Raw genomic sequence first — 11814 nt, 5'->3', positions numbered from 1 at the left:
CTGAAAGGGTGAGAGGAATGGGTGTGGCAGAATCCACAGTTCAGAGGTGGCACTGCCTAGTGTACATCTGTTTGTCCTGGAGAAGGTGATGATGAACTAGCTCCTTAAAATAATGCAATCCTTAGATTGATAACGTAGACCAGGTTGTGTTGCATGTCTTCAAAATGATGATTCCAATAACACAGACACTCGACAGAAAACCATAACTGAGATTACAGAAACCTTTATTGGTGTGATATGGAGACAACAGTGTAAGTATCCAGGGCAGTCACTGGCAACAGTATGAAGGAAACCAAGAGACATTACAGACATTTTATCTTTACATTAAATGACATTGTGGGTTAAGGTGTGAAAGGAAAAGAAAGACCATCAGTTTGTGTCAATGGAATCCTCCAACCAACCGAACAACCAAATCCCAGCAGTCAGCCAGCCTGTATAAAACTTGACATTCTTTAACTTCTGTGTCATGGCAATAGATTCTATCCTATATCACACTTTAACACGGAATCATATATTGCAGAAAGTGGCCATTCAATCCATTATGCTTGTGCTGGCTCTTTGCAGGAATTACCCAATTGGTCCCACTTCTCTTATTTTTCTACATAGACTGAGATTGTATCTCATATTCCCTTTTTGAGAGTTGTTATTAAATCTCTTTACTTTTAAGATAGGAGTTAAATTCAGAAAGGATTGTTAATCCCACAGGAGAACAACAAATACCCAAAGATTACTATAAACACAGATGATAACTACTGGTCAACTTTGAGACAACTTCACTGAAAGCTGAATGTATTTTTACAAACTAAATCTGTTGACATTGAAATTGTTTCTCAGAAAAGTTATTTTCTCACTTGTAAAACTGAATATGCTTTTACCTGGAGACCGAGTCTGAAATGATTGCTCAATGTTGCAGAATGTACGACTTGCAAATGTAAGATGTGACTATCAATTCATACAGACAATCCTTTACCACCTGAATGATAATTGCCTTGAGGATCAATCTTTCAACATGGTATTAATAATATACCACATTTTAAAGTATTTGCAGACTTGCCAAGATCCTGAGCCAGATAACAGAGTATAAAGTTATTGCCCACATTATCAGGATTGGACCTTTTTTTAAAATTAATCTGTTTAAGAGATGTTATTAAAAACCTGCAGAGTAGGTGGGACTTGAACCTGGACATCTCTGTCTAGGGGCAGGGAACACTACCACTGTGATATAAGAGAGCACCAACTCCCCACCCTGCAGTGGTCTGAGTTTTTAAAAAATGCAACCTATTTTTCTAGTTGACCTGTTCAGAGATGTTATTACCCACACCTCTGGAGCAAGTGGGATTTGAACCAGAGCCAACTAATCGTGACCTTGTAGAACCAAATTCCATTCACATGGAGCAAATTCATTTGGTTAAGTTGGTTAATACCTCAATCATGCCAGTTCTAATAAAAATTAATCCTTTCTATCTCTGAGCCAGGAGGCCTGGGTTGAATTCCCACATGGTCGCGAGATATGTCAGAGCACCTCTGAACAGGTAGATTCGAAAATGAATAAAACATAACTGTTATTAGTATGATTTTTGCAGCTACCTGGGATAAATATGATTGAGTAGGTTGAGTTAGGTGGCCCAATCAGCGGGATAATTGTGAAAATGCATTTGTATAACTTAACTTCTCTGAGTTTGGCCATGTTGGTTGCAGGACTGAATTAAAGCTGATATTGCTGAGCCCCCGATTGATTCTGGTTCAAATGAGAATTTGCATTTAAATATTAAATTATTGAAGTTTACATGAGCAGTTTTCAACAACTGCTCAAATCAATAACAATTCAGGTACTGGCCCAGAGGATATCCTGAAGATTCAGAGGAGGTTTGTAAACAAAATTACACAATGATAATATGAGAAAATAATGCAGAATTTTGCTTTCACGTAAAGTACTGATCTCAGTTTGACTGGCATGCATTTTCTAATCCTCTTAAGGTGCCTTCCAACATAAACACTTTCTTCTCAGATAGTTATCAGTGAAGACAACAAAATCAGATAGAAACATCTTGCATTTAGATTATCAGATAAACAGATAGGATCTAACTTAAGGAGCTAGTTGATCACATGAATTCAATTTTATTTTATGGTTTGTTAGTTTTTTGTCCAATTAGGCTGTATCTGTAACGTGGGCGTAGTCTGTGATAGTACAGTTTTTTAATGGCAGAGATATTATCTTGATTTGATACTTCCCTTTTCATATAGTGCCTTTTATGTGAGTTTTTAGCAGCTACAGACCTAGCCAATTTGTTACTACCATGTGATTCGACCATATTGTTGCCTGACCCTTGGCCATTCCCATATTGATCATTCCCATTGTTGCCTGACCCTTGACCATTTTGACCATGTCCATTGCCATTTGACCCTTGACCATTTTGGCCATATCCATTCCCATTTGATCCCTGACCATTTTGGCCATACCCATTGCCATTTGATCCTTGACCATTTTGGCCATACCCATTGCCATTTGACCCTTGACTACTCCCATAATGATCATACCCATTGCCATTTGACCCCTGACCATTTTGGCCATATCCATTCCCATCTGATCCCTGACCATTTTGGCCATACCCATTGCCATTTGATCCTTGACCATTTTGGCCATACCCATTGCCATTTGACCCTTGACTATTCCCATAATGATCATACCCATTGTTGCCTGACCCTTGACCATTTTGACCATACCCATTGCCATTTGACCCCTGACCATTTTGGCCATACCCATTGTTTCCTGATCCCTGACCATTTTGGCCATACCCATTGCCATTTGACCCTTGACCATTTTGGCTATATCCATTGTTGTTTGACCCTTGACCATTTCCATATTGATCATACCCATTGCCATTTGATCCTTGTCCACTTTGACCATTGCCATTTCCATTTGACCCCTGGCCATTTCCGTTTTGGCCATTCCCATTATTATATGATGATTGACCATTCCCATACTGGTCATATCCATAGCCATTTGATCCCTGACCATTTTGACCATACCCATTCCCATTTTGACCATACCCATTTCCATTTTGACCATACCCATTTCCATTTGACCCTTGCCCATTTTGATTGTACCCATTGCTGTTTGACCCTTGACCATTTCCATATTGATCATACCCATTGCCATTTGACCCCTGACCATTTTGACCATACCCATTTCCATTTGACCCCTGACCATTTTGACTGTACCCATTGCTGTTTGATCCTTGACCATTTCCATATTGATCATATCCATAGCCATTTGACCCTTGCCCATTTTGACCATACCCATTTCCATTTGACCCTTGCCCATTTTGACTGTACCCATTGTTGTTTGACCCTTGACCATTTCCATATTGATCATACCCATTGCCATTTGATCCCTGACCATTTTGACCATAACCATTTCCATTTGACCCTTGCCCATTTTGACCATTCCCATTGCTGTTTGACCCTTGACCATTTCCATACTGATCATACCCATTGCCATTTGATCCCTGACCATTTTGACCATACCCATAGCCATTTGACCCTTGTCCACTTTGGCCATACCCATTGCCATTTGACCCTTGACCATTTTGGCCATACCCATTGCCATTTGATCCCTGACCATTTTGGCCATATCCATTGCCATTTGACCCCTGACCATTTCCATTTTGGCCATTCCCATTGTTGTTTAGCCCCTCATTATATTCATCCTCATCATATCCATTGTTGTTTCCTCCCTGACCATTTCCATTTTGTCCATTCCCATTGCCATTTGATCCCTGACTATTTTGCCCATTCCCATTGCTATTTGATCCCTGACTATTTTGCCCATTCCCATTTGATCCCTGACTATTTTGACCATTCCCATTGCTGTTTGATCCTTCATTATATTCATCTTCATCATATCCATTGCTGTTTGATTCCTCACTATCCTCATCTTCATCATTCCCATTATTGTTTGATCCCTGACTACCCTCATCTTCTTCATTCTCATTGTTGTTTGACCCCTGACTATTTTGACTATTACCATAACCACCTGACCCTTGACCATTCCCATTTTGGCTATTTCCATAGCCACCTGACCCTTGACCATTCCCATTTTGGCTATTGCCATAACCACCTGATCCTTGACCATTCCCATTTTGGCTATTGCCATAACCACCTGACCCTTGACCATTCCCATTTTGACTATTGCCATTGCTGTTTCCTCCCTGACTGTTACCATTTTGTCCACTTCCACTGCCTTTTGTTCCTTGACCCTTGCCATAAACATCACTGCCAAACAACCATTCCCAACCTTTTGGTCCAGTTAGAGAATCATAGAAATTGGACAGTCCTTTGCTATTAGAAGATCCTTGGTGCATTCCACGCTTTTGGCTTGTGTAAAACGATGTGCCAAATGGACAACGACGGGACCTTGATCGAAGTGAATCTAAAAAGCTGTTTCCTTTTTCTATTCCTATGGAAAATAACAGTTAGAAAGAATTACATTTGAAACCAATGTACATCACAAATAATACTGTTTCACATTGTAAACCACCTGAATAGGAAGGGTTTAGAGTGATATGGGCCAAACGCTGGCAAATGGGACTAGCTTAATTAGGATATCTGGTCGGTATGGACAAGTTGGACCGAAGGATCTGTTTCCATGCTGTATATCTCTATGACTCTATAATTCTATGCGGGCAGTAGTGGATTGTGTCAACAATGCAATGAAGGAATAGAGAGAATCGATGAAGGTATGGCTGTAGATGTTGTGTATCTGGAACTTTCAAAAGGTTTTTGTAAAGTAACTCATATTAGATTATTTGGAGAATAGAAGCAATTAAGTATTAAAATAACAGGCATTGGTGAAAGGATAGGAATTGGTGAATGGGAGTGAATTGAAATATTATTAACAGCAGTGTGTATGCAATGGGATACACATTAGGGTCATTGTTTTCCTTGTTATAGATAAGTGATGTTTTTGTTTTATTCATTCATGAGATCCGGGCATCGCTGATGGGGACCAGGTTTATTGCCTATCCCTAGTTGCCCCTTGAGAAGGTGGGGGTGAGCTGCCTTCTTGACCCGCTGCAGTCCATGTGCTGTAGGTAGACCCACAATGCCCTTAGGGAGGGAATTCCAGGATTCTGACCCAGTGACAGTGAAGGCACGATGATATACTTCCAAGTTAGGATGGTGAGTGGCTTGGAGGGGAACTTGTAGAGGGTGGTGTTTCCATGTATCTGCTGCCCTCGTCCTTCTAGATGCAAGTGGTCGTGGGATTGGAAGGTGCTGTCTGAGGAGCCTTGATGAATTTCTGTAGAGCATCTTGTAGATGGTACAGCGCGTTGTGGGTGGAGGGAGTGGAGGGAGTGCCCCTCTTTAATGATCTTACACAAAGACTTTAGCAAGGGAATCTTCAGGAGTGATGCAGTTCCAAACATTTGCAGTGAGCTCTGTGTCATGACTGCAAAAGATGGATGTTTACTTTATTTGGGATATGAAGAGATGAGATGTAATGGATTCAAAAATAGATCTAAACAATGTGAGGTAAATATTGGCAAAATCACCTTTGGGTGAATTAACTTTAAAAGACCAGGTAACCTTTGATTTCTTACAATGATCCAAATAATGTTACAAATCTTAAAGGGTTGAAACATCTGGGGAATAACTAGTCTGAGATGACAAATAGAAACCGGTGTATCTCAAACAGCAGAGGAATACAGGCCATTCTGCTGAGATTGACTTACTTTGATCTGATGGTGCATTGTTTTGAGGCTGCTGGCAGTCTGGGTGATCAGGATTAGTTAAGCACTTCTTATCATCTGGCTGGATTGTAGCTCCATGATTAACCGCTGGAAATGAGAGGGAACATTTCACTTTGTGACATCCATTTCCATTTACATGATTCAGAAACATCACCATCATCAAAAGATTGCAAGACAACCCAATGATATTTGGAGCATGGATCAAAACAAGACATTAGAACATAGAACATTACAGCGCAGTACAGGCCCTTCGGCCCTCGATGTGCCAATTTGTGAAATCGATCTGAAGCCCACCTTTTCTACATTATTCCATGTTCATCCATATGTTTATCAAATGACCTTTCCAATGCCCTTAAAGTTGGTGAGTCTACGACTGTTGCAGGCAGGGCGTTCCACGGCCTACTACTCTCTGAGTAAAGAAACTACCTCTGACATCTGTCCTATATCTATCACCCCTCAATTTAACGCTACGTCCCCTTGTGCTAGCCATCACCATCCAAGGAAAAAGGCTCTCGCTGTCCACCCTATCTAACCCTCTGATTATCTTATATGTCTCAATTAAGTCACCTCTCAACCTTCTTCTCTCTAGCAAAAACAGCCTCAAGTCCCTCAACCTTTCCTCATAAGTCCTTCCCTTCATACCGGGCAACATCTGAGTAAATCTCCACTGAACCCTTTCCAAAGCATTCTAGAGGGTAGTACATATCTGGAATTCTCTATCCCCAAGAGTTGTGGAGGCTGGATCACAGAAAGTGCGCAAAGAGGAGGTAGATGCATTTTTGAAATGTTGAGGGTAATGAGGGACTGGCATGAAAGAGAAGTTGAGATCTGGGGAAGTTCAGTCAAGAGTGGTCGGTTTTTGAATTAGCAAAACAAGCTTGAGGGGCTGAATGGCCTACCCATGCTTCTATCCCTTATGTTCTTAAACTTGGCTTAAAGAGGTAAGCTTTAATGAAAGGACAAGAGGGAGATAAAGCAGCAGAGAGGTTTGGGCAAAGTGTGACCACCAACAATGGCACGAAAGGAGTGCCATGATCATTTGGTGAGTGATGAACTCCTTCAGGAGAAGTCTACATCTTTGCAATTGCACCTCCAGGCTTGGAAAATCCCACCAGGGTCTAGAACAGATCACAATATAATGGAACTTTAACAGTCTGTGTTGAGGGGTTTTCAGAGGCTTCTGAAAGTAGCCTATTCTCTGTGTGATGGTGGTGTTGTGGTGATAATGTACTAATGGACTAGCATTCCAGAGGCCAAGGCTAATGTTGTAGGAATATGGGTTTGAATCCCACCATGGTGAAATTTGACTTTGATAAATTTATGGAATTAAATGCTGGATGCCGGGCAATCTTGTAGGGTTTGTTATTGTGAATCAAGTTCACTAATGTCCTTCAGGGAAGGAAATCTGCTGTCCTTACCTGCTCTGGCCTACATGTGACTCCACAGCAACGTGGGTGACTCCTAACTGCCCTCTGAAAGGGCTGAGCATGATGCTCAGTTCAAAGGCAATTACAGATGGGCAATAAATGGTGGCTAGGCCAATGACAACCACATCCCATTGAATGAATAAAAGTAATCAGAAAATCTGAATAAACCTGTTAAGACAATTGCAGCTGGCACCAAGCAATCAAGCTTTGTGTCTTTCCTCTATCTGCGTTTTAGTCTGGGGCTACTCAGCTTAAAGTAAATGGGTCTGAAACCAACATCACCTAAAAACGTTAGCTCATCCAAAACTCTGCCATCCCTATCCTGTCTTGTACTATGTCCCATCGCCTTTGTGCTCACTGACTTACTTGACCCCCAGTTCCAATAATGGTTCAGTTTTTATATTCTCATTCTTATGTTCCAACTGACCTTGTCCCTCTCTATCTCTGTAACATCCTCCAGATCATTAACCCTTCCACATTGGATCCCGCTCCGTGCTCATCCCCAGCTCCAACACCTGATGGCCATGCTTTCCTTGACCAGGAACTCTGGAATTCCCTTCCAAAACCTCTCCATCTCTCTGTCCTCCTCCTAAAAACCTATCTTCAGTGACCAAACAGATGGAGCCAGAACAAGAAAATATTTTTCTGTCAATATTAAGGTAATATTTCAGAAACACCACGTTTGGAGCTTGTGAATATGTTAGACATGAGCAGCCCCGTAACCACACACCATTTTCCACCTGTTGTCTTTAGACGGAATACACAGTTCTATGATCTATATTCCCTACAGTCAGGAGCATCTCCAGGAACATTCACTCCATAAGTGACTGTCATTTCTAATCTATGTCCCAGTGCACTATGAATTTAAGAGGAAGCTACATAAATACAGGAGGGTGAACAGAATTCAAGATTGTGCTGATAGAGGTGGATGTGATGGTGTGAGAGGAGGTTGGTGTAGAATAGAAATGCTAGTGCAGACAGCTGGGTCAAATGACCTGCTCATTATTACTAATAATGAGATTTCGGAGAGGTTGGAAGTGCATGGTAAAGCAGGGGGGAGTCAGCACAGCTTTGTCAAGGGAGGTCATGCCTGACAAACCTATTAGAATTCTTTGAGTAAGTAACAAGCAGGTTAGACAAAGGAGAGACAATGGATGTGATCTATTTTGGGTTTCCAAAAGTCCTTTGACAAGGTGCTGCACAGGTGGCTGCAAAATAAGATAAGAGCCCATGGTGTTGGGGACAAGGTACTGGCATGGAGAGAGGGTTGGCTGACTGGCAGAAAGCAGAGAGTCGGGATAAAGAAATCATTTACAAGATGGCAGCCGGTGACTAGTGGAGTTCTACAGGGGTCATCATTGGGACCACAACTATTCATGTTGTACATTAGCAATCTGGATGAAGGAACTGAGGGCATTGGTACTGAGTTTGCAGATGACACAAAGATAGATGGAGGAGCAGGTAGTGTTGAGGAGACAGGGAGGCTGCAGAAGGATTTGGACAGGCAAGGAGAGTGGAGAAAGGAGTGGCAGATGGAATACAATGTAGGAAAATGTGAGGTCATGCACCTTGGTAGGAAGAATAGAGGAATAGACTCTATTCCTAAATAGACTAAATAGGAAAAGACTTCAGAAACCTTTAAAAAAGGGACTTTAGAGCACTAATTCAGGATTGTCTTAAGGTTAACATACAGTTTCAGTTAGCAGCTGGAAAGCAAATGCAATGTTATCATTCATTTCAAAAGGGCTAGAATACAAGAGCAGAGATGTACTGCTGAGGCTCTGCTCAGATTGCTTTTGGAATATTATGAGCAGTTTTGGCCAATGTTTCTGAGGAAGAATGTGTTAGCCTTGGACAGGGTCCAGAGGAGAAGAGCAGCCCCTGGGAGGAAGGGCTTATCATAGAAGGAACAGTTGATGACTCTAGGCCTGTACTCGATGGAGTTTAGAAGAATGAGGGGGATCTGATTGAAACTTACAGAATACTGAGAGGCAAAAACAGAAACTGCTGGAAAAGCTCATGAAGTCTGGCAGCATTTCCGGCAGGAAATCAGATTTAATATATCGGGTCCAGTGACCTTTCCTCAGAACTGATGGTAGCTAAGAAAATGTTGGCATATGTGCAGAAGATGGGGTTGGAGAAGGGGTCAAGGAGTAAATGATAGGTGGGCATAGAGTCCATAGAGAGATGGAGCAGTTGGACAGAGAAAACACTGGCTGAGGGCCCTATTTAACACAGTGCTGGGGAACGCTCGGTTGAGGAAGAAGGTGGACATTTTGGAGAATACTGAGAGGCTTGAATGTGGACATGGAGAAGAAGTTTTCACCTTTAGGAGAAACCAGGAACCAAGGGATAGTCACAGAGTGAAGGGACAACCCTTTCGAACTGAGATGAGGAGGAATTTCTTCAGCAGGAGGGTGGGGAATCTGTGGGACTCATTGCCACAGGGGGCTATGGAGGCCAAGTCACTGAGTGTCTTTAAGACAGAGATAGACAGGTTCTCAATTAGTCAGGGGATCAAGGGTTACGGGGAGAAGGCAGGAGAATGGGATTGAGAAACATATCAGCCATGATCGAATGATGTGCAGACTCAGTGGGCCAAATGGTCTAATTCTGCTCCTGTATCTTATGGTCTTACAGTTTCTGTGCTGTGGATTCTACATGATTTACTGTCTATGAGTAGAACAACAAATACCATGATGCTACAATGATGCATTACCATTTCCACATCAAAATAAATAACAGTGCAGTTGTTTCAGTGCCCAGTCTAATCAGTCTCTCATTAGCGCCTTGTGAAATATAATATTGCACAGCATGAAAGGACACCATTTCGTGCATTGTGCCAGTACTGGCCCTTTGAAAGAGCTATCCAGTTTCCCTATGGCTCTGCAAAGCTTTCTTTTCAAATATCTAGTCCATTACACTTCAGGAAGTTATTTAATCTGCTTCCTCCACTGTTTCAGGCAGTGCAATTCTGGATCACAGCAACCCATTGTGTAAAAATAATTTTCCCCTTCCTTCTTTTCTGTCAGTCACCTCAAACTTTTGTCAAGAACAATGCTGGAAATGTGAAACAAAAGCAGAAATCACTGGAGAAACTCAGCAGATCTGGCAGCATCTGTGCAAAGCGAAACAGAGTTCATGTTTTGAGTCCAGATCTGAAGAAGAGTGACTGGACTTGAAATGTTAACTCTGTTTCTCTCTCCACAGATGCTGCTAGACCTGCTGAGTTTCTCCAGCAACATTTGTTTTTGTTTTAAATGCTTGCCCTCTGGACATTGACTGTTCTGTGTAAAATATTTACAAGTTTTTCCCAGATATGTCAGAGAGTTTGTGCACTCTTTCAAAACACCACATGGAAAAGGCTGATTTCGATATCCATGGACAGAGAAAGAGAGTTAACATTTCAAGTCAAAACATTAACTCTCTTTCTCTCTCCACAGATGTTACCAGACTGTTTGAGTTTCTCTAGCAATTTCTGTCTTTATTTCAGATCTCCAACATCCATGATGTTTTGTCCTGAAGTCAATATCCAACGTTTCTAAGGTCTTTAAAATACTGCTTGAAAATAATTTTCGAAGAAGCTTTGGAATTTCAAAACAACATTATAAAGATTATCTGACTGCTAGTCACCTCAAAACAAGGAACTTACCTGAAGTTGTAGGCAGCTGTAGAGCAATAATGGTGCAGAATGCGAGTATAACTGCTTTCCTGAGCATGGCTGCAGGTGTTGTCAGCGCAGTCAGAAGCTGGTGGTGGAGAGCTGCACAGTGCAGCTTATATCACCCTCTGAAAGTGAGAGAAAACCTATAATTACAGCATGGAGTCACCCACCACCCTAAACACAGACACTGCAATTTAGTTTTGAGGGATGTACTTTCTCTTAGAAAGTGAAATCTCCACAACTCTCAGCGATGAATAATGCATGATTGAGCCACTAAATCAGCACTCATTTCTGTCTTTAATTCAAAATGATCACTCTCAGTTGTTGGCATAGATTGAGCTTTAGTCCAAACAGATCAACACTTTAGGAGATTGCATTTTTGCAGCTACGAACATGTATTTACATAAATCCTTTAATATAGACAAATATCCTAAAGCATTTTACAAAGGCACTGAGCTTACAAACAAGGTTTTAGGGATAGTAACTAAAATGTTAGTCAGTAAGTTGTCTTTTAAGGAGACTCTTACAGGAGTTAAGACACACGGGCTTCTTCCTACGTTACAACAATGACTACCCTTCAATTGAACTTCATTGGCTGTAGAGCATCTTGAGGAACAATCCCTTTAAGCAGTCCAGCTGTTCAGAGGGACTGTGCACACCACTGATTGTATGGACACATGGACTTCTGATTCTGCAATTACTGCCACACACTGACTTCAGAGACAGGAACAATTGGAGGGAATGTAGACTATGAGATGTACAGTGGGTGCGAACGTTGCTTCAAAAATGCAATGTTTTCCCTTCAAAGGCACAGTCCCCATTGGTAGGGCAGAAAAAACAGGAATCTGCAAGAGGAATAGATACTTAATGAAAGCAGAAAGTGCTGGAGAAATAGGCAGCATCCATGGCAAGTGAAACGAGTTAACGTTTTGAGTCCAATATAGTTCTTCAAGAGTCATATCAGATTGGA

The 11814-nt window shown here is 41.6% G+C and overlaps 1 protein-coding gene across 2 annotated transcripts; it reads right to left on the bottom strand.

The window, feature by feature from the left end:
- Positions 1 to 207: 207 nt before the first annotated feature.
- LOC122539296 (glycine-rich cell wall structural protein 1.8-like) lies at positions 208 to 10919 on the bottom strand. Of its 2 annotated transcripts, XM_043673991.1 has the most exons (4): positions 10833 to 10919; positions 5736 to 5840; positions 4163 to 4459; positions 208 to 4120 (listed from the first exon to the last, which is right to left on the bottom strand). In XM_043673991.1, exons 1-4 carry the CDS (start codon positions 10897 to 10899, stop codon positions 2124 to 2126), a joined length of 2466 nt encoding a protein of 821 aa, XP_043529926.1. In that variant the 5' UTR covers positions 10900 to 10919; the 3' UTR covers positions 208 to 2123. The 2 variants fall into 2 exon arrangements, with proteins under 2 accessions (XP_043529926.1, XP_043529925.1); XM_043673990.1 differs by having other exon boundaries at positions 208 to 4459.
- Between the last annotated feature and the right edge of the window lie 895 nt (positions 10920 to 11814).

The sequence above is a fragment of the Chiloscyllium plagiosum genome, chromosome 32 (assembly GCF_004010195.1).
Source record: "Chiloscyllium plagiosum isolate BGI_BamShark_2017 chromosome 32, ASM401019v2, whole genome shotgun sequence".
NCBI classification, from domain to species: domain Eukaryota; kingdom Metazoa; phylum Chordata; class Chondrichthyes; order Orectolobiformes; family Hemiscylliidae; genus Chiloscyllium; species Chiloscyllium plagiosum.
The sequence above is the reverse complement of the archived record's forward strand: the minus strand, read 5'-3'. Positions and strand labels throughout refer to the sequence as shown.